At 39.3% G+C, this 21,938-nt stretch overlaps 2 protein-coding genes across 4 annotated transcripts in view; one reads left to right on the forward strand and one right to left on the reverse strand.

The window, feature by feature from the left end:
- Window positions 1-731: 731 nt before the first annotated feature.
- Window positions 732-14,952, reverse strand: tmem64 (transmembrane protein 64). 2 transcript variants are annotated; one of them, XR_005694377.1, is made up of 4 exons: window positions 13,428-14,952; window positions 6,508-6,663; window positions 5,066-5,252; window positions 3,927-4,017 (listed from the first exon to the last, which is right to left on the reverse strand). XR_005694377.1 is itself a non-coding variant. In XM_040020642.1 (3 exons), the coding sequence occupies exons 1-3, from the start codon at window positions 14,136-14,138 to the stop codon at window positions 3,826-3,828; spliced, it is 1,059 nt and encodes a 352-aa protein (XP_039876576.1). In that variant the 5' UTR covers window positions 14,139-14,951; the 3' UTR covers window positions 732-3,825. The 2 variants fall into 2 exon arrangements, 1 of the variants encoding a protein (XP_039876576.1); XM_040020642.1 differs by lacking the exon at window positions 5,066-5,252 and having other exon boundaries at window positions 732-4,017; window positions 13,428-14,951.
- Window positions 14,953-17,526: 2,574 nt separating this feature from the next.
- Window positions 17,527-21,938, forward strand: part of necab1 (N-terminal EF-hand calcium binding protein 1) — a 43,210-nt gene continuing 38,798 nt past the window's right edge. The window contains exons 1-2 of one of the 2 annotated variants that reach the window (XM_040021160.1): window positions 17,527-17,851; window positions 20,885-20,909. In XM_040021160.1, coding sequence (XP_039877094.1) covers window positions 17,762-17,851; window positions 20,885-20,909 — 115 coding nt within the window. In that variant the 5' untranslated portion in view covers window positions 17,527-17,761. The remainder of the gene's footprint in view (window positions 17,852-20,884; window positions 20,910-21,938) is intronic. The other variant, XM_040021161.1, reaches the window with a different exon arrangement.

Here is a 21,938-nt window from a genome sequence, read left to right on the forward strand (position 1 = left end):
TCTATCCTTGTTTTCGAGTATAACCATTACCAAGGCATCTCTTAATTGCAGGCTTTCACACTGATCTGGCCACTTCCGCAAGTCTGTTCTTGACTTGTGTAGCAGCTGTGAAGTTGTTTTTCTTAAAACATGGAAATAAATCTGCGATCACCCACTTTAATTAACTTTCTGTGGTCTTTCAGGTGTTTTGCTGTTGCCGAGCTGGCCAGTGCATTCATTATTTTTGAAGAAGAAAGTTAATTTGGACACTTAAGGGCGTAATCTCTCTTCTGGTTTTTCAGACTAATGATGACACTTGCACCAAAATCACTTTGGACCTCATTTTGAGAATTCCAGTGAAAAGCAGCAAAACGCAACTTAAACACTTTGCATGAACAGATCTTTTACCTGTACTGCTTATCAATAAGTGCCTAGTTACTTTAGAGCCTCTACAAATGGAGGACTATGCATCAAAATTGCTTTAAGTCCTAAAATTAATTTCATTCTTTTTTTAAATCCCTTGAATTAAAACTGAAACTTGGCACTTAAAACACTGACTGACATGAAATCCACTGTGGGAAAAAAAAAAAAAAATTTTGTCCAAATATTTGTGGCTCTAATTAATTATGAACTTCACCTTGGAGGATTAAAAGAGGTCATCTTGCAAGAAAACACAGAAGAAACCTCAACTTAAAATAAATAAATTCAGGTGTTTTAGTTGTGAGGTTTCATGGGAAAAAAGAAGCAGAAGGTTATAACAAACTGTCTGGTTTTATTTTCTCTTTCATAAATAACACTGAACAAGCATTGTACAGTGATAAATAACATTTATACACTGTAAAATTCTCTGTATTACAAAATACAGTATATGTGTAATGCACTTGATACAGATGGGGAAGTATTACATTTCATAGCACCACACATGACCTCACGGCCCTTTAGGTTAATGATCCCTCACTCGGTATAACACCTGCATCCCAAACCCAGGTCTTATATGGGTGTCTATGAAACATACTTCCCTTAGGAATCAGTTGTTGCATAACTATATCTAAAGTTAAGTAGAGCCCACGTAGGAAGAACCAAAGCCTTTAAGTGTAAAACTAAATTTTTGCACAATCTGAGTTCCCAGGTGAGACGCTTAAACGTAATGACGTGTCCCCACGGTGGCCAATCGAGCTTCATTTATATGTTTGATTTTTGCATTAAACATGACAAAAACAAAATTTAACACACACACAAAAAAAACAAACAAACAAAAAAAAACAAAAAACCACTTCCGAGTAGAACAACTTCATTAATCACGCTATGTTTCAGGAGAGTCTCTGTTAGGGGACATCTAAGACTTTAAAACAAATCACATTTCCGTGCTTTTAAAACATGACTAAGTGTTAAGTGATTTTTTTTTCACAAGCTATCATTTGTAAGACATGTTCCCCTCTCTCCCTCAATACGTAAACTGTCAATTCAAGTAAGAAGCTGTAAAAGTGTTTCAATCTGACGATAAAGATGTCCGTGTGATCTGTGTGCAAGCAGTCAGTCATTTCAGGGACTCTCCCAATACCAAACAAGCTGTTCTGATCACAGATACCAGCGTGTCTCGTGACGTCTCTTTCAAATCATAGGCAACTCAGAGATGTCTGTCAAAGAGGCAGCGGGAGGTAAAAGGCAGGCTCAACACTGAAATACAAACCTGGGAAAGGTGATACTCTGGAATATAGATCAAATAACTTAAATGCAGCTTTTTGTTCACGTTATAACCCGACTAAGCGATTCTCCTCACTTGGCTAAAGAGCTTACTGGTACATACTGGTATGGGCTTTTTTGCTTTAAACTGTCAAAATTATTGCTAAATTCAAACCGGAAGGGGCCCTTTAAACCAACATTTAGTGTGAAAGTAACTCTACAGCTTGCCAGTCGACTGACAGCATGGAATGTGTTTGGGTGAAGACAGTTTCTGGCGTTAAGAAGAACAAAAAGGTACAAAAATTAAAATTAAAAACAAAACAAAAAGTTGCACCAGCATCACAAAGCAGGCTTTTTGTGAACAACTACAGGAACATTAAGATGTGTAATTTTTTTTAATCTTTTAAATAGGAGCCCTTAATATTCCTCTATCAGACTTGGTCTGAGGAGCAGCATCACAATAAATGTAAAAAATAAAAAGTAGTATCACATTCATCCCTTGGTGTCCGTGTTGTGTTTGATTGTCAGCTTCTATGACACATCCAGTTTTCCTTTTGACCAACCAAACCCATTTGTAGTTCATCTGTATGAAAATAATGTTTGTCTGTAGTGGACTGTGCAAACAAACCTACAGCATGAGAAGTTACCAGGTGATGTCTATCACCACCAACAAGTAAAAAGTCTTAAGTTGCACTCAGCCTCACCTCAGGCGAGGCCGGGGTCATAACGTCTCATAAGCTTTCTCAATTCACGGCACATTAAAAAATAAAAGCTTCTTTATCTCATCGAGCTCACATCTCTGTAATCTAAGTAAGATAAACCCCAAATAACACACAGACTTGGGTTTGTGTTATGTCGTATGCATGACAGCATTTCTTATTAGTTTGGTTTCAGCACTGAAATGTGACATTCTTGCAGTTTCGTTCTTAGATGTATTGCACTGATTTATCAAATCAACCATTTTAAAGAAAAGAGAAAAAAAAAAAACTATAATTCTCCAGAAAAAAGAAAAATCTCACAGCAAAAACAAAAACAAAAGTAAAACGAACATTAACGAAAAATCAAAATGGATCACCAATGATGCGGGAATCGCTCGCAGGGTGTGCGGCTCTGAGTTAAACATATTGGATTATAAAGTTCCCGGCTCTCCTCTCAAACCTGCAGGAGGTGCTCAAACTGAAAGCCTACGCGCACTGGGAGTGTTCCCGCCTTCTCCATAGTCCAAAAATAAGACACTTAAAAAAAGGGAACCATAATTAAAATGCCAAATAATTCAAAAATATTAATAATGCCCTTTATTACTCATACTGCAAATAAGCAAAATCAATCACCTGAAATAAAATAGAAACAGGTATACTTAAAGGTGCATAGGCTGGTGTTCTTTTGACACTGAAATCAAAAGTAAAATCGGTTCCTTTGAAAGGACCTGCACATTCAGAAAAAAAAAAAAAGCAGGCATTTCATTTCCTGCCATGTACTTTAAAAACTCGCTCACTGTGCTACCCGCCATATTTTTGCCCACTCTCATGGCAAAAGTGAAACAGTCACGTTAGATCATGTAGAAAACAAACTTTGCATTTTAACCCAAACTATTATTTTGTTAGTGCTTTTGGTGCCAAACTGCAGTAAAAGAAAGCAAACATCTTAAGTGTAAAGGTAATAAAACAGAGTCCGAAAGCTCTGCTCCTGCCCAGCATTCAAACTACAGTCTCAATAAGTGTATGATTAACTCATGCCACTGCCACCATCTCCCGCCTCCCAGTGTGGACTTTGTAAGTTGAAGTTCTACATGAGCACAAAAAAAAAAAGGATTAAATATCGTGACTATTTCGCAGGTTGCCATGAGATCGTCACATTTCCGCAGACATCTCATGTAACAAATGCGAAAAAGTACCATTAACAAAAAACAAATAAACTACCATTATGACGTACCACGTTCATCAGCACCATTATCAGGCGCGTGGTCCCGCACTTCCACACCGACTACAGGCGTACACTTTTAGGGTGCTCAGAGCGAGATGCCGGGACGATCGCTGCAGTACGTTACCGTGCCGCCGGCGTGTTTGGGACACCAGCTGAACTGTGCTGGTTCCCTCAAGGATACGTGCGTTACAATTGAGTGACCAGGTCATGGCTGCTATAGCCACGTGCGGCGATTCGAGATCACACGATGTTGATGCAGTTTCCGCTTCCAGCTGTCACCCTCTTGCTGCAGTAGGTGAAGCTGCTGTGATTGGTGGAGGAGCCGTTCATGTGCGACGACTTCAGCTCCATCTGGCAGGCGGCGATGGCTGCGTTGAGCTCTACCTGAGCCCGATGCACGACGTAGAACATCAGGCCGATGCTGATGATGATCTGTAGAGCGGAGCAGAGCAAGAAGCTTTGTGTTAACTAACGATTGTGGTAATGAGCGTTCTGTTTGTGTAATGATGACGATAATAAAGTAAAGCACTACATTTACAGGCACATCGTTTTGTCTCCTAAAAGCAAAAAGGGATGAAGACAAATTTTAGCTACGTTCTAACATTTAGAAATGAAAACAGTAACAATTAAGTTAGTAGTTATAAACCAGAACAAATATCGATGGAACTTATTTAGTTCAAAAACTAAAGACATTGCTGCGTTCTTCTGTATTTAAAGACATTTCACCTTCTAGACAACTCACATACCTATGAAAACTAAATCTCGAAGCCAGCTGGAGTTTGGCATTTAGTCACTTTTGAGTCTGAGTTTTTCAGAACAAGCCCAAACAAATAATATGACTTCAGAGGCAAAAACTCAGTAGCCTCTGAAACACTGCGTTAATTATACTGAAGGACAACCACCAATATGTTTATTATATAAATCACACGTAATTAGTTATTTAAAGGTTGGTTTTAACTCGAATTCATTCATTTTCTCCAGTTCCAGGGAAGAGGAGCCTATCTGTACTGCTACTGAGCGAGAGCCATCTATCACAGGGCAAATCCAGAAAATCCGACTGTCCATTCCTCATGCTGGTGTCAGGGAAGCTGGGCTACATCGGCACCTCCCATAGTTTCCCATCATGACTGGCTTCCATGTGAATATGGCCAGCTGTCAATGAGATAACATGAAACACTAATACCTTGTTCTACTCACCAGACACTGGACTCCTGACCTTTATTAACTCTCCCTGAGCACCTGTGAGAATTACATAAAACTAAACAGGTGTTGGTGACGCTGTAAAACTGAAATGAACTTGAGGTGAGCTGAGCTGACTTTTCTGGCACAAACAAGAGCAATGCCTGGAATAATACTTCACAGAAAAGTAATAGAAAGTTCTTCTTAGAAGCAAGGACCAGGTCTGTCACCTGTTGCTTGTGTGTGTAGGTCATATTTATTTTCTCTGTTACTATTGTAACTCTAAAGAAAAGTGTTCAACCTGCATTTCGCATGGTCAGACTGGCGTACACGCAGGCTTGGCCGGTGGAGAGCACATTCTTCTTGTTGTGGGTTTGATGTTTTGGTAGATTACGTGGTTTTGTTGTGTTTTCTGACTCACAAAAACCTAGGAGTGCTCCAAAGCAAAGACCTGCCTAAAAGGGCTGAATAACATCCAAGCAGGGCATCTGGTGGAGATACAGAAGAGATAAAGGTCAGGGAATACCAAAGCTACCCCTTAATCTATTTAAAGCGCCTAATATAAGTGAACAGGATGTAGTTAAAGTGTATTTTGTACTTTAAAAATACTCTATCCTAAATAAAAATCTTAAATGAGATGTTTTAAAAGGAAATGTGATCCAACGTGGATAACATCCTTCATAAGGGAACTTTTTTGCACCTGATACTGAACATTCGATTAAATTAAAATGAAATTAAAAATCTTCAGGTCTCAGGAGGTTTTAAAAAAAAAAAAAAAAAAAAAAAAAAAAAAAATCCATCCATAATTGTCCATTTGGGACAAATTCACCAGAGAGAAACTTTTGAGTGGGAAACTGGTTCATTGCTCATTGACCACATTGCTCGTCAGTTCGCTGTTGAACATTGATGTTTTTTTCGTGGCATAAAGCGTCTCATCGCCTGAGAGAATTTGGACTGAAAGCTCATTGACAGATCATTAACAGAAAGGCTGAACTGAAACCTGCTGAAGGACATATAGTGCATGAATAGAGGAAGATGTCAGTGAAGATTGGAAGGAAGGTCATTGTCTAAAAAATGTTTTCTATAGCAGGAATTCCTTCCTTACTGTAAAGCAAAAAGGTAAACAACCGCATCAGACATTCATTCATGCATCACTGTTTCCTTCTTTAAAAAAACAAAACAAACTAAACCACTGTTGAAATGCAAAACCGGTTTCATAAGTTCTGAGAATCTGATAACAGTGAAATACTGAAACAGCTCAGTCCTTCGCAAACAAGAATCTCTAGAAAATCCCTGAAGGTAAATTAATGAAAATAACTAGAGTTAAACTGTGGAAGAGTGGAACAAGCTCAAACCAGAACAATGAGAGAAACCATTACCATCCCACAGACCTGCTGAAGTCATTTCAAGAAAAGAACATCTTACACTTCCTGTATGTAAGCTTGTTTTCGTCACAGTAGTTACAGTTCTCCATTTTAAAGCATTTTCCACAATACATTTACACACAATTTTTTTTTATTTTATATCCACAGCTATTATTATTCCATCAATAATCACCAATATTTAAGAATAAATATTCAGTATGGTCACAAATAGGGGTGTGCCGATAACGAGCTCCGCTGGGCTTTTGTTCTTTAAATGTCAGCACAACGTTGAGCAAAATGGGAAAGCAACATAATTTCAAATCTCGGATATTTGAAAATTGTTACCTTCGTACTCAATATATTATCACCTTCAGCTCACCTGCAGGCTGAAAACGAAGTAGCCGCTGACGCTTTGCTCAGCGATGACATCCTCCATAGTACGAAGTGTGGTGCCCAGGTAGGAGTTTAGAAGCTGTGTGGGCAACAGGCCCACAGAGGAGGCCACCAGGTAGTTTGGCAAGGACACATCTGTGATCTGTGAAAGGGGAGCAGTGATTTAAAAAACCCCAAAAAACAAAATAGGTTTCAAACTTTAATAAAATAACAGTAAAACACACGAGAAAAAGATCAGATTTTATCATATTTAAACAACTATAACTACAAGACTGTCTTTCAGTTTTTCGTCTTCCAGTCATTTCAACAATGTTGAACTCTGTCAGTCTGTGAAATTCAAACTTGTCTGATTTTGTTGTGCCCTGAACTTTGTGTAGTTTCCAAAACCAAAAGCTTTTAAAGAATTTAAAAAAAGAAGCTACATGACAAGGTGGCATTGTCCTTTCCTAAAAAAGAACATATGAACAACTCCAGTAATTGTATAACTTGTTTTACGACTTTTACAATTAAAAAAAAAAAGAAAAAAGAAAAAAAAAGTACTGATTTTTTTTTTTTTATTGTTTATTTACACGCTTTTATATATGTACACCGAATAAATTCTTATGAGGATTGGCTTCCTCGCAGGATAAATAAATATGATACTAACCACAGTAAATTGGGTTAACTAAATAGTTTCTAACAAATTTGAGTGCTGAACCTGCACCCATCATGCAAAAACAGCTCGTGTTCCCATGGCGTTTGGCACCAGGAGAGCAGTCTGGTCCCCACGGGCTGCCTTCCACGAATCAGGCTTGTTCTAGCGCGTCCCAGAGATGCTCGATCAGACTGGGATCTGATAAAGCTGGAGGGTGAGTATGGTCTTTGAGCTACTCCTGAGCGGTTTCTGTGCATAGGCTGGGTGCTCTGCTACAGGAGACTGCTGCAGTTGGGGAGTGTCGCTGCCTTCGGGGTTTGTTCCGGTTAGTGGTACACGAGTAAATATAACATCCGCATGAACGCCAGGACCAGAGTCTCTGCAGAGCACTGCCAGTGGTGTCAATGATGTGGCTTAGTGCTGTGCTCACAGGCTACATCACAACTGAGTCCCTTCACCTCAGTTACTAGAAAAACTACTCAAAGGCAGGATGCTGTCTTTAAAAAAAAAAAAAAAAAAGAAAGAAAGAAAAAATGTTGCTACAGACCCCTTTTTCCTCTAATTTTTTTTTTTTTTTTTTTTTAAATCTAAAAGCTGTTAAATAAATTTTGGTTCAAGTATCCTGAACTTTGATATGTCGGTATCTCCAAACAACCACCTTAATATAAATATACCGGTAAATATAAATAACTGCTGGCTCGCTGTCACCCTTGATCTCTTGATTAAGTGATGACATAAGCCTCTGTGCACCCGTGCTGGCTGTGGGAGGATGTGACCTTGGCACCGTGTGCTCAGTGACTACGCTGCAGCTGATAGCAGTGTGTCAGGGGTTTTGGTATGTTGCTGCAAGACTGTCTGTGCCAAAATGTTATCAGGGCTTGAAAACATTTGCGCTCGATGCGGCCAAAGTGTCTCTTTGCTGGGATAAAATCCTCTCCCGTTATCACACTAGACACTGATAAGAACTTAGGTTACACTTCACAAAACGCTGACATTATCGAATCGTGGTTAATCAAGCTAACATTGTAGTCCGGGCTGTTTTTTCGCCAAGCACTTTTCCCTCTGCACGGTCATGTGACAGGCTTTTTCTCCTCGCAAGATTAGCCTTGATGTGTCCACGCTACGTGCCAACACAATCAAAACGCCTTCAGCTGATTTCTGAGACATCTGTGAAAGCTATAGAAGAAAATGAATGCAGTCTCTGAAGCACAGGGCCTCTGAAGTCCCACCCAGGCATCAGGCACACACAGCTGTCTTGTATGCGACCAGGGAAGGGCCAGTCTGTGGTATTTTTAAGACTGTGCAGAGAATTCCCACTGAACCTCCTACTTGCTTCTGCAAGCCTGTATCACGATAATCTGCAAATTCAAGTGAAAAAAATATCGCCCCATCTTATGACTGGCCTGATTTATTTAGAGCAGCAGCAATGCAGGCCTGACTTTGTGCTTGTAAACAAAACACTAGGTGCTTTGACTATGCAGTAAAATTAGGATTGCAACTGTCATGCCGTTTCTCTTTTTTATTCATACTAATGGAGTGTGAAGAACACTTAAAACATGCCTGCTTGTACCGAAGGTCCATAAATCACACACAAAGACTTCCCAGATTGCTTCATCAGCTCATTATGACGAGTGTTGGAGCCAGGATAGCGAGCAGGTATAAAAGTGCAATAAAATAGATGTGCGGAGATGAAAGCACGCACCTGAAGCTCAACGGATTCACAAGCATTTTTCCTGAGCTGTCCTATTGTTTTGCTAACTGCTGCAGTCTCTGTGTCGTTTTAGGTTACCCGTGATAATGTAGCACCACCAACTTCAGCAGAAAGAAGTGAGGGGCACAGTGAAATGTAGCCTCACCGCAGAAAGTGCTTACCAAGGGCAGGGCAGACAAGACATAACTCTACTGTGAGCCGTTACGGGCCTATGCTTAGAATTGGCTCGTTTCTCTTTTTATTGTGGAGAATAAGATCGTACAGATACAACAGCAGCTCGGCTTTACAATGAACCTCCAGATGAGATTAAGTATCCAGCAAGAGCCTGAGTTGGGGTTGAAAGTGAAAATGTTGCAGGGAAAACAGGTGGTGAGACTGAAAAGCTCCACTCTGACAGTCATTTCTCCAACAGAAACCAAAGAATTTCACATGGAAGCGACTGCGACACGCATCACTGGGTGATGTGATGAATATATCAGTTCTCCATCCTGGTCATTTAACAGCAAATGCTATCACTTCTCCACCACCTTCTTAGAAGGAAACAGCCACCTGACTGTGTTAATCAGGTCTCTTCTTATTAAAACATCATGCTTTTCTTAATAAACCAAATAAATATATATCAGACACTACTACCAAATAGACTTCTCAGAGATGCTGAAGTCTGTGTCTGGAAGGTGCATGTCAGTCTACAGCATAGGCAATGCAGTCCTGTAAATCAAGCATTAGCATCTGAGGACAAAGGCCAATTTTCTCCTCAGATGCAGCCAGCAGATATCTGAGGCTTCCTGCTCCATCTGCTCGATTACAACCTTATTTTGATTCTTATGCCGGATGCCCCTCCTGAAGCAGAGATTTCCAGCAGTATTTTGCATGTTAGGCAAATGCATTAACAAATGCAGGTAACTTCAAAAGCACCAATCCATTGCAGGCGAAAGTTTATTGCAAAAATAAAATCATTCTTTTGCCTCCTGTCCTTGTCAGGTACCGGTAACCATGCTTGTGACTGATGAGTACAAATTCAGATCCCAAAGTTGGCCCGGGCCTCCACATTCTGCATATGTATATGTAGATACCCGTTTAGAAAGATTAGGACTCCACTAACTCCAGTACACTGTGGTTGGTAAATGCTTTGCTATGCTAAGTGTGTCTGCTTGCCACTTGGTGCCGAGCAGCTAGCGTACAGTGTGCTTTAACAGCATTTTTCATAAAACACCTGCATGGCGCTATGTGAGCAGTCAGAACAAGTTGCATACGAGACAGGTGCAGATCCAGGAGGAAACCGCTGATAAAAGTCTGGAAATAATGATTAATGGACTACTTTCAATGCAGTCTTTGTGATTTCTTTCAAGTTATCATTTGACACCATATTATTCATTATCGAAGAAAGACGCAGATGATAGACATAATGATATCTCAATAAAACAGGTGAGAGTTTTTCCAAGCTTTTCGGAGCAACATCCACCAAGAACTCAACAAGCTGCTTGTAAATCTAAAATATGTCAAAAGAAACAAAAAACTCCTTAAAAAGCCTGACAATGAGTCAAGCACAGACACATTTTCCAAAGACAAACAGCTGTCATAAGCTGGAACAAACCAGCAGAAAAGTGACAAATGCAAACTGGCATCCAAAAAAATATGACCTACATCTGTAGCATTTGTTGTTTAGCCATTTTAGAATTGCAGCCTTTTTTTGTTTGCTTTGACCATGTATGTAATAACCCAGAGCAACCTGAAGATCACTATCATACATGACTGTCAGTGAGCTCACCTTGTACTTTGACTCTCATGAGCTGACTGAGGGTACTAACAGCGCCAGTCACAGAGTCAGCAGCTGAGCAACAGAGTGTTAAAATCTGTCCCTTTGACTTTGACACCTCATTTTCACTTCTGCAGCGTGGAGCAGCAAGTTCAATGTTGCAACTATTGTCATAGCGTCTCCAGTTATCCTCCCATGAAGCACAGACAAGTCCCAACTATGAAGTATACAGCAAGGGGGAAAAAATGAAGCTACTGAAGTCAGTCAGGCAAAAGAAAGCCATCTGCTAGGCTTAAGCTATGTCATACTCAAAGTCCATGATCAGGTAAACTGCTGACTTAGTGTAGAAATAAAGACTAATAATGCCCATATTCAGAATTACAGATTCTCATACTTTATGACACTGTATGTCTGGGAATTATCACCAACACAGTCTGAAAAACCTTCATTTTAAAACACATTGTGAGCATATTTTACACGAACATCCTAACAACTAAAAAAAACAAAACAGGCTCACATTTGGTGCCATTATCAAAGGAATCATTGTCCAAACAGATCACCACCGACTCTAAACCCTTATCTACGTCAGCTCCCTGCCTAACCTTGATATCCATACATCTGACTTTGAGATGCTTCTCAAATAGCAGCCTATCAGTCAGCGTACAACAGCAGCACAAATGCTTATTGCGTCCTGTGATTCTTGTACCCACAAGGCTTCTCATTATTACCATGCTCTCATCTCACCATTATCAAATTACCGACTGAAGTTGTAAGGGTCGTTCTGAACAGTAACTGTAGATATGTTAATGCAATATTGATATGTTAAACCAAAGTCTAGTGTTCACGTAATGCAGTGCAATAAATAACTTCAACATGTTGCTCTCACACGCTACAGGGTAGATTAAGATTTCATACCCCTTTACAGGACTTCTCTCTATGTTCAGTAATAAACATCACACTGGGGACACATTTAGATAGTTATTCAGATCAACCAGTATAGCGGTCGAACACCTCAATATTTGCATGAGGGTTATAAAGCAGATTTTTTATGTCAGTGTTTTTATGTCAGTGATTATGATTTCTCACATTAAACTGTGAGAAATCATAATCAACGCAAAGCACTCAACTCTATAAAGTTGACAAATGTCTAACCAAATCAGTCACCCCGGAAAACCCCACTGGTTTAGCACCATACAACCTCTGTGCTTGTGAAACACACTTACATCATCAGCTTTTTCCCCTCCTTGGGCCTGTGCATCAACTCCTTCTTGCTGTAAGCTATTAATGTCTTTCAAGCCCAACACTTTGCATTCAATTTTGCATATTTGTGCTTCTGCGTTTTCCAGTATTTAAGGGGGATTTCTCATCAGACAATACTTTTACCATGTTTACCGTTAATCGAGCTCTTTGAGCATGTTAAATGCAGTGGATTAAATGTAGTTTTTGTTTTGACATATAAATATATATATTTTTTGTGTGTGGAAAGGATGTCCTGGCTAAATTTTATTATAACTAGCAGGAATAAATCCTCTCAGTGGCAATTTTACGAGTATTATAAATTACATTACTGCCTACACAAGGAGTGTGATCCTTAACCTCCTAAGACCCGAACTCTTCCACGGCACGCATTTTTGATTTCTCTTTGATATTTGGGCATATTGGGGCTGATGAATGTAAAATTCAAAGAATTACCTTTTTTTTTAAATCTGATTTTTGTTTCTAAGAAAAATGAGAGCCACATATGAGGATATTCATTTAAAATTTTGATAGAACAGTAGCAGTAAAATGTCCTCGTAAGTGGACGTCAGGCCCTTGTAGAGCAAAATTGAGTATTTTGGTCTAAACAACCCAAAATGTGATGTCCACATATGTGGACTCCAGGTCCTAGGAGGTTAAATGTATCTAGAAAGACAACTGTGGATATACTGGGTAAGTGAACCTATGTTTTGTGCATGGCTTCAACTTGTAATACCTTGTTTTATTTTTATTTTTATTTTTTTAAATAGTCCTATTGTTTTCATATCGAGTGACCCATCCTGATATTCTATAAAACAGAGGATGATCACTTAAGCCTTTTACCTTTTTGGATGTATCAATGAGTTGAGTGAGGAAGATAATGAAGGGGTATAAACTATTCATGCAATGTATGAAGGTCTCGGGCCTCTGTTAAATGTAGGAGAGCAGTTGAAAGCAATATCACAACACTGATCTGACATGAGTCATCTCAAAAAAATAAAAAATACACAGGAAACCAAACAAAAAAGGTGGCACCTTAAACTAAATTGTGTTTATGTCACCAGATGTTCAAGAGAGAAAAACAAACAAACAAACAAACAAACAAAAACAAAAAATTGCTCCTAAATATAAAACCTGAAATATGGCTACTGACCACTGGGAGCCACATCCTAGGAGCACTCCGTTTATCTGCAGGAAGAATGAGTTTCCATTCTCTGTGGACCGGCTTCCTATTTTCATTTCCACATTTAGACTCCGGTCTGCCTTGAATATTGAAGTAACAGGCCAACTACTCTTTTCAGTGTCCTAAACTGAAATGAAACTGGCAGTTCCTGACTTGTATCTAGATAGTTCTGATTTCCCCTGAGATTCAGCTGGCCTAGAAATAAGAAAAATGCATCCCCTCTAAAACACACACAAAAAGACCACAGAATTAACTGTCAGGACTTTTGTTCAGCCATCATCTGGCACAGTAATGAATTCTTCCCAGAGCCGAACAAGTGCTGTGACACATCTACTGCAATTTGTGAGTTTACACGATGGCCTAAGAAAACCTAGAAACATACTCACCGAGAAAACTGCATTTTGGAGTCCAAAAGGTATGGGGGTGAGTCTTGCTAAGGCCACAATTTTGAGTCCACTTCCTCCTTCCACCACGCGTATGACGGCACTGAGCTGTTCGTTGTTTCCAACTTTGTTCAGCACCCAGTCAGTCAACAGTCGTTTGCACACCACGTGTGCCACAAAGGTCCCTATTAGAACCCCCACCATAACTAGTCCCATGCCCAGCACAAAGCCGTAGAGGTAGCCAGCAGCCACATTAAGAACAATATATCCCCATCCACATGGAAAGGACACGATAATCAAACCAACTATAAAGAGCATGGCTCCAACAAAGCTGTCCAAACTCTCCACCCAGAGCAGGAGGTCCTTGAGGTATTGGCGTACCAGAGCCACCGAGGAGAAGCACACAGCAGTGAGGATGCACGCCAGCAGGGCGCTTTTAAAACAGAAGGTGGTGATACAACACGGGTGTCTGAACTCTGCACCACCGGTGAAGGTCGTCCCCCCTGCGTCAACGCTGGCCTCGGGAACACCATCCGACTTCCCCAAGCCAGTCCCCCTCTCATCAAAAGCGTTGCATATTAGGATGTCGATTTTGTCACACTCGTCCGTGGAGGTCTTCTGCAGCCAGCGGTTCAGCTGGATCTGCGTCTTGCCCACTGCGTGCTTTACAAGCTTGGTGAAAAGCTGCACGGTCGTAGCCCCTGACATTGACATGTCGGTCCTCAAACAGCCTCTGGGGACCAGCAGTGGAGCTCAGATTGACCTGGAAGCAGCTGTTATGTTACAGGTTCCTAGAAAGCGTCTAAACACAGTCAAAGTCCATCTCAACAGAGACAAGTAATCACAAACTTCGCAGACGATGGCTTCAGCATAAGTAGTAGTCCATTGCTCTGGTGCTCTTACCGCACTGGCATAGTAAGGCATACAGGTAACCTTTTGCCATTACATTAACTGCCCAACTTAACCCGTGTTAGCGGTTTATCTCGGGTACACCAGCTGTGTAGCGTTCCAGCGCAGTGACTTGATGTTGTCAGTTTTGTAGTCGCTGTCTAAAGCACTCGCCATCTTCAGAGTTGTTATCACTTCGCTCAGGACAAGGTTGAGTCAGTGGCCGGAGGGACACGACAAAGATGGGTCTGCATGACAAGGGGAGAGCCTGTGCTATCCACATCAACTTTCAGGACTCCCCCAGCATTCACATCCAGTTTTAGCGATAACTCACCAGCACAAATCACTGCGTGGCTAACTTACTCTCCGCCGTTAGCTAACTAGCTCTCTGCGAGGATAAAGTCCAACAGTGCAATCTCGAGACTAAAACCACCGCCACCGGCCTTTCAGAGCCGCCTCTCCCGGACACCAGAGCGACAAACAGGACTCACAAGCCGGATGTGAAAGCCCAGTTTGCTCTTTGTCTCCAGGCTAGCTGCTGTTGCTGTTTCACTCGTCGTCCTCTCTCCTGAGTGGTTGCTGTCGATGTTGAAGCTATTCATACAGACCACTGTTTGTGTCCCAGAATGCCAAGTAACCTCAGCCCACGTGACCCACCGTTTAACTGTTTCAACCAATCAGAAAGCTCTCGATGTCACCGCGAGATTTTTTTTTAAAATAAGTTGTTTTTGAGCGATTGCTTGAATGATTTTGTTTCTGTCTGCCAAGCTTAACGCGATCCCTGTAACGTTTCTTTTACTTCAATCATTCGGAGTCTCTCTGTGTTTTTAAGGCAAGATATAAGTAACAGATATCACCGTGAAATATCCCCGTGTTATTACTCCTTACCGTCAGTGTGGCCGGGACGTAGCTACGTGGAAAGCTCTCCTTTCTAAAAATAAACAGGAGCAAACAAACAGTGATTTCATTAGAAAATTACAAATTACGCAACAAGAGGAAAATAAACATAGGAATTAAAAGTCGTTTAAAGATGGCCTGGATTTCATTTTGAACACACGTCATTTTGATGGTTTATGAAATTTAAATAAATGTAACTGATAAACAACTGAAGCAAATTAAAACACACAAACACATACACACACACGCATGAGATTCATATAAATTCATGAGAGCAATTTATTGTTGTTGTTGTTGTTGTTGTTGTTGTTGTTACATGCTTTCTGAGACTTATTTTAGTGTGTGTGTGTGTGTGTGTGTGTCAATGTGCAGAACAGATATTACCTATACCAGGGATGTCAAACTCATTTAATATCGTGGCCTTCAGTGGGCCAGACCAGTGTAACGTCCCTTTCTGTCAGTGTAAATGCATGTAACTGCACATTTAATCCCCGAGAAGCGTTAATATAGGGGGGAAGTGCAATTTCAACAGTATTTCTCAGTTTTTCTACATTATTAATGTAGAAAATGACAGAAAGGTTTTTGGTACCTCATTGCCTAGATAAACATTCCAGTACTGATATCATTATTAGTAGTATAAGTAAGTAGGCACTAAAAACAGGAACTTTTATGTCATTTAATTATCTATTACTTTACTTTGGTATAGTATGAATGGCAATAGGAGAGGTTTTTATGAACTTGTAAAAAAAACTTATCAAAATACAGATTAAAGTTTAAATCTATGCATTCCTTCACACTTTCTACAACCTTTCAGTGGGCCAGATTGGAGTCTTTGCCAGGCCAATTCTGGACCCTGGGCTTTATGTTTGACACCCCTGATCTACACATATGTTTGCTCATTGGCATATAATCCTACAAAAAAGGTTCTCAATTCAGTTTTATTCTACTATAAAAATTATATGTTTCCTCTTGATCACCTAAAATAACATGCTCTTAAATTCAGCTGGCAAAAGTATAGATTGTCTCCAATCAGTCTTCATTCACAACAAGATGAATTAAGCTTAATTTTCTTACCATGTTCATTCAAAATAGCTTTCAAAGAAGGAATCAAAAATAAATATCCATCATGCAATGAGGTGATGAAGAAGCAGACCTAAATGCAGTACATGTACCACAAATCTGTAACTGAACAATAGTACTGCAATAAATATAGTTAGCATAAAAATACACTGCAGATTATTTTTATGGACATAATTTCACGTTTATAAAAATCTGGTTCATAATTTCAGGCGGCACACTACTGTGATATGTAGCAGAGTAAGAGCACTTTCACTTATTCTCCTGTATTTCTGAGAGCATGCAGTATAATATTATAGCCTGAGGGGAATCACCCTGCTTGGTGTGCTCAGCATAAATTCATAACGAGGGGAGTGAAGCAGACAATAAGTTCATTGGTGCATCTAACACCGCTTTCTCGGCTGTGGAGCTGTAAGCCTTGAGGTGGTAGTCCTTTAAAAACAGACTAACCCCTCCTATCTGAGCATTGTCTCACATAAACCCTGGACTATTAATTAAATTATATGTTTTTTCTTTTTTTTTTTCTTCAATGTAATTTTTGGTTTTGTTGATCTGTATTTTTGTGCTATCACAGCACCCCACTAGATGGAAGTGTTACACAGTTTTACAGCCATTTCAACCCACTACAAGTTTAGCATGAGCGATACATGTGGCAGATTATAACATACATATCCTTGTTATAGTTCAATATTCCTCTTCTTCTTCTTCTTCTTCTTCTTTTGCTAATGCAAAGCTACAATAGAAATCATTCTTAATGAGTTGTTGTTGTTGTTTTTTAATTTGTTTGTTTTTTAGTTGTATACATTTTCATTATGGTCAGATTAAAAGAGAGCATATAACACAGAAATGTCAGTCCTTGAGAGACTGGCCATTTTTGTGTGTTGAAGTGAGACCACCGTTTTCAAGCATTCAACTACCTGGGGGGAGGGGGATCTGTCTAGAGAGGACATCATAAGTCGACCTTTTATGTGGCCTTTGTAGCTTTTACAAAAAGTTCACATTTATGTAACAGCCCTCTGTTGGAGTAAGCTATTAGTGCTGCTCATTTGGCTGAAGGCAGCGATGTTGTCAGAGTGTCTCAGGTGAAGTTTCTATGTATTTATTTATATATTTTAAAGCCTGTGCATCACAGTGTGAAAAACACGAATACTTCGCATCAACTGAGGCGGGGATCAACACAGTGGCAGGCTGTTGATTTAGCTGTCAAAATAAAAGCATATAGCTGCACATCGCTGCCTAACGGGGAGGAAAAAGCAGTCTCAAAGCTGACCGCAGGGCAGTTATATTTGGGCTTCGTTACGTGCACTGTAAGGATCGCATTAACTCTTATTTTCGGCTTTTAAAAGTAAACGTTTAATTGTGGCACTCCAGCCCGGAACCTGTGCGTTACTTCGCGTGTCTTGTCGGAGTCAGAGAATAAGAGGTTCAAGCGGACACACATTCCTCTGCAGATCACAAGTGAAGCTACACTGTGGATGATGGATTGTTCAGAAGAGGTTCAGCCGGTGTCCGAGGAGCCCAGCGCTCAAATAGAGCTCAAAAAGGGAATGTCCATTTTCATTGATGTAAGTATCATGTGTTTTTTATCCTTATTAAGACCAAAATTACACTTAAAAATCAACACTGTTAAAACATAACTGTAGAAAAATATATATACCAGGATTATGTGATCCTTACAAAATGCATTACAGTTTACAGATTTCAATTTATTAGAAATAAAGAAGACCTATTAGTGTTGATTGTGGCTCACTTGATTTAATATGGATTCCTCAAATGTATGACGTGTACAGAGGGCTTTCTTTCTAGTAATTATTTCATACAACTCACATGTAATTTATCTATTTGGTAGAAGGATTTCAAAGCTTACTCCTTTTGCTTCTCCTCAGCCTTAAAATCAAACACAGTAAAATAATTAATTAGTAGAAATCTGCCCCGTTTTGTTGATATGTTTGTTCACAAATCCAGCTTAAATATGAAAAATCTAATTAACATTAACATATTTCTAATTTGATAAGATAAACCTGTATTTTTTGGTGGGGGAAATGATCATGCAAACATGGGTGTAGGTTTTGTTTGAGTATTGTGCAGGGGGTGGGGGTACATATTCAATTAAATTATGAACATCATTCACTTAATTTCCTAATTTTCACTACAAATCTGTGCAAAGAAAAACAAACAAACCAAGCCATAGGTGGTAGTTGTAGACATGCTGGTGATTTTTCCTTAAGCGGGTCTTCTGTTTGGGTCCTGTTTTTGTTAGGGATGGAGGCAAGTGCAGAGGGTGTAAGTGTGGACAATAAAATAAGCCTAGGATTGATTCCTCACACATCTTAAACTCTCATCCTGATCTAATGACCCTTCTCCAAGTGTTTGTGTCTTAGCAGCTTTACCCCTGCTCTTAATCAGACTGCCTTCTGCCTCTTATCCACCTACTGATTAAATTTCCCTCCATGCTTTCATTCATTTGTGGTATCTTAATCATAAACCTGTTGGCTGCCATCAGTATTTTCGGGAAGGCACAGAAGGAAAGCAAATGAACCAAGTGAAGTGTTTTGAGTGCTCGGTAAGAGGAGAAAAGTGCTTTGTAGTACATTTAGCATTTAACCAGAGTTATTAAAGGCAGAGACCTCTATCTATCCAGCCAATGTCAAACTCATTATCTGTCTTCTCCAACTGGATTACAGGGAATCAAACCATTTCTTGTTTTTAGGGGAGAGCTGGTCACAAGTTGTTGCTTCTTGGGTATATTTTGTTTCTTCTGAGCTTCAACCTCAGTGTGCCTCATTAATACACATATCTTCAACCCAATCACTGACATTATCTCAGATGTTTGCATTTTTATTCTGCTGCCGTTGTTGCGGTTTGAGATTTATTTTATTAATAGCATATGAAAGATTCATTTGGGTGAGCTGAGGTATGAAATGAGATGAGACCCGGACTTGAGTTTAATTACAGGGGTAAAAGCAGAAACGGCAGGAGTAGTCATCAAGATTACTCTAAATATTATTTAAGCCTGTGCTATTAAGATTGTGACAATGCGTTCACGGGGTGATAAAGAACAGACACAACAGCTTTAGAGAGCAGACACAATTACATCAGGAACAGGTTCCTTTTTTGAGCATTTATTAATATCTATATTATTTTTATACTTAATTGATAAAAACTTAATTATATGTAATTAAAATACCATGACTTAAAAATATCCTATTCTAGTTTCTTATAATACAAAGTGATGTCTTTTTTGGTAGTCTTTTCTAATTTATGTACACTCACCAGACACTTTATTTAGGTACACCATGAAGCTTAGTACTAGTTTGAGTACAGGGAGCTCATTGTTATGCTCAAGAAAGCATTTTGAGATGATTTTAAACTTAGTGAGATGATATGTGATCCTGCTGGAAGCAGCTGTGAGAACATGAGGACACTGTGGTTATAAAGATGAGCAACTCAGGTAAGCTGTGGCCTTAAAATGATGCTCAGTCAGTACTAATGGATCCAAACTGTGCCAATAATATATTTTCCAACGCATTACATCACCAGCAGCCTGAATCACTGATACAAGGATGGATCCATGTTTCCATGTTGTTTATGACAAATTCTGAGTGTAGCAGCAGAAATTGAAACTAATTAGACCAGATAATGTTTTTTTTTTTCTAGTCTTCTGTTGTCCAGTTTTGGTGAGTCAGTGTGACATGTAGCCTCAGTTTCCTGTTCTTAGCTGACAAAAGTAGCAGCTAGTGTGGTCTTCTGCTCCTGTAGCACATCTACTTCAGAATTCAACATGTAGGGCATTTAGAGATGCTCTTATGGATATCTTTGTTCCAACGAGTGGTTACTCTTGTTACTCTTGCCTTCCTGTCAGCTCAAAGCAATCTGTTCATTCTGGAATTTTCATCCAGAGAACAGCCACTCACTGGATATTTTCTTTCTCTTTTTTGGACCACTTTCTAACATGGTTGTGATGGTTCCTGCCAAGTGAATGGTTGATTACATATTTGAAATAATAATGAAACAAAACAATTTTTTCTGCTTTGTCGCTTTGTAGAGGAACTGAATTTAACTAAGAGATGAAGACAGAGAAGCAGTATTTGTACAGCAGATTTAAAAAAAAAAAAAAAAAACTGGAAAAAAAAGTAAATCAGAGCACAGAATCGACTGCCAGGAGCTTGAAGATGGTGGGTGGATATTTTATAGTAGTTTTCTTTTTCTTTCTTTTTTTAACCTGTGTGCAGCTTTGGGCTAGAATCCTCTTAGTCTGGAAATCCCACAAATAAATGAATGAATTTAAAACAGACATCATGTAGATATAGATTTATCCTCCAAAGCCGCCTGTGCAGAGTCTTCTTCACGGTAAGTAAAAGTAGGATGTGCTATTTTGAGGATGGTGGCTCAAGCCTTTTACAGCTGATGTGGTCATTGCCACTCCGCCTTTCATCTCCTCTGGACTCTGGGACAGCACTATCAATAATTTAATGACGCACTGCTTTCGGCAGAGTGATCGATGATCCTTGCACTCACACACTTACTTACTTTAACTCTGGTGGTGTGGAACCTGCTTTAATATCCTGTTGTTTTTTTTCTTCATTTCCTAATTACAGATCTTACGGAGGGCCGATAAAAACGGTGAGTATTTCACCATCTGGCTCGTTTCAGATTCACACACCAACACCACTCTCTTCTGTGTTGAGCATCACTTCAACCTTTCTTTCACAGATTACTTTCTCAATGAAATTCCGATCATGACTCTCTGCTGATGCTCTGTCAGTTTCCATGGAAACAGGAAACTGACCATGCCCACTGAGGTTCAGTTTCAGAGCATTTACAAAGAAAAACACTGACATTTGTGAACACTTTTATGATAGTGGTCCACACAAAATGACTCAGAGGTGCCCTATCAGGTGGCAAATTATGTTGTTGTTTCACCTCCACTCTCTAATGCAGGATAAACATACAAAAATACATCTTTTATGTTCTTATTGATCAGAGAAGAGCAGACAACAAAGGCAGGGAATCCAAAAAGCACTAAAATAATAAATAAATCTCTTTCTGTTACACATGCAAGTGTAATATAGGATGCACATAAATCCTCCATCTTAGCTTCTTTAAGCTGCTTCACTGTTTACTTTTCATTTAAAAACTGTTTTGACCCCACACAATTCAAGCAAGTCTTTGTTTGCTGAGATAATAAATATGCTTTGAAATAAATAAAACAAGATCTAAATTTCTTTCATTTAATTCTAATGTTAATTTTTTTTAATTTAAATAATGTTTTTGTAAGAAATGACTTTGATGCTCTGACTTTTACTGAAGTGTATTATAAACATAGATTGTATATAAAAGATGGAAGTAGCCTCTGGGTCTGAACAATGAGGACAAACGTCAAAGTGCCTCAAATCTGCATTTACTCTAATGACCTGCAGGGGGCGGCTTTATTTTTTAGCTCACTTTTCTGATTGCTTTTTAAACACATTTGTTAGTTTAGAGTCTATTCACCGCCTCATTACATTACATCTTCTGTGGTTTTGTGCTGTTCATTAGAGTATAATGCTAAATCACAGTTTACCATTTCAATTTAACATTTAGTCAGGGGAGTAGGAAATTTAGCAATTTGGTTAGATGATGCTTTAAGTTGTGGTTATCTTGTGACTGACA

This window comes from Simochromis diagramma, unplaced genomic scaffold, assembly GCF_900408965.1.
Source record: "Simochromis diagramma unplaced genomic scaffold, fSimDia1.1 OVJJ01000753.1, whole genome shotgun sequence".
Classification (NCBI taxonomy): Eukaryota; Metazoa; Chordata; class Actinopteri; order Cichliformes; family Cichlidae; genus Simochromis; species Simochromis diagramma.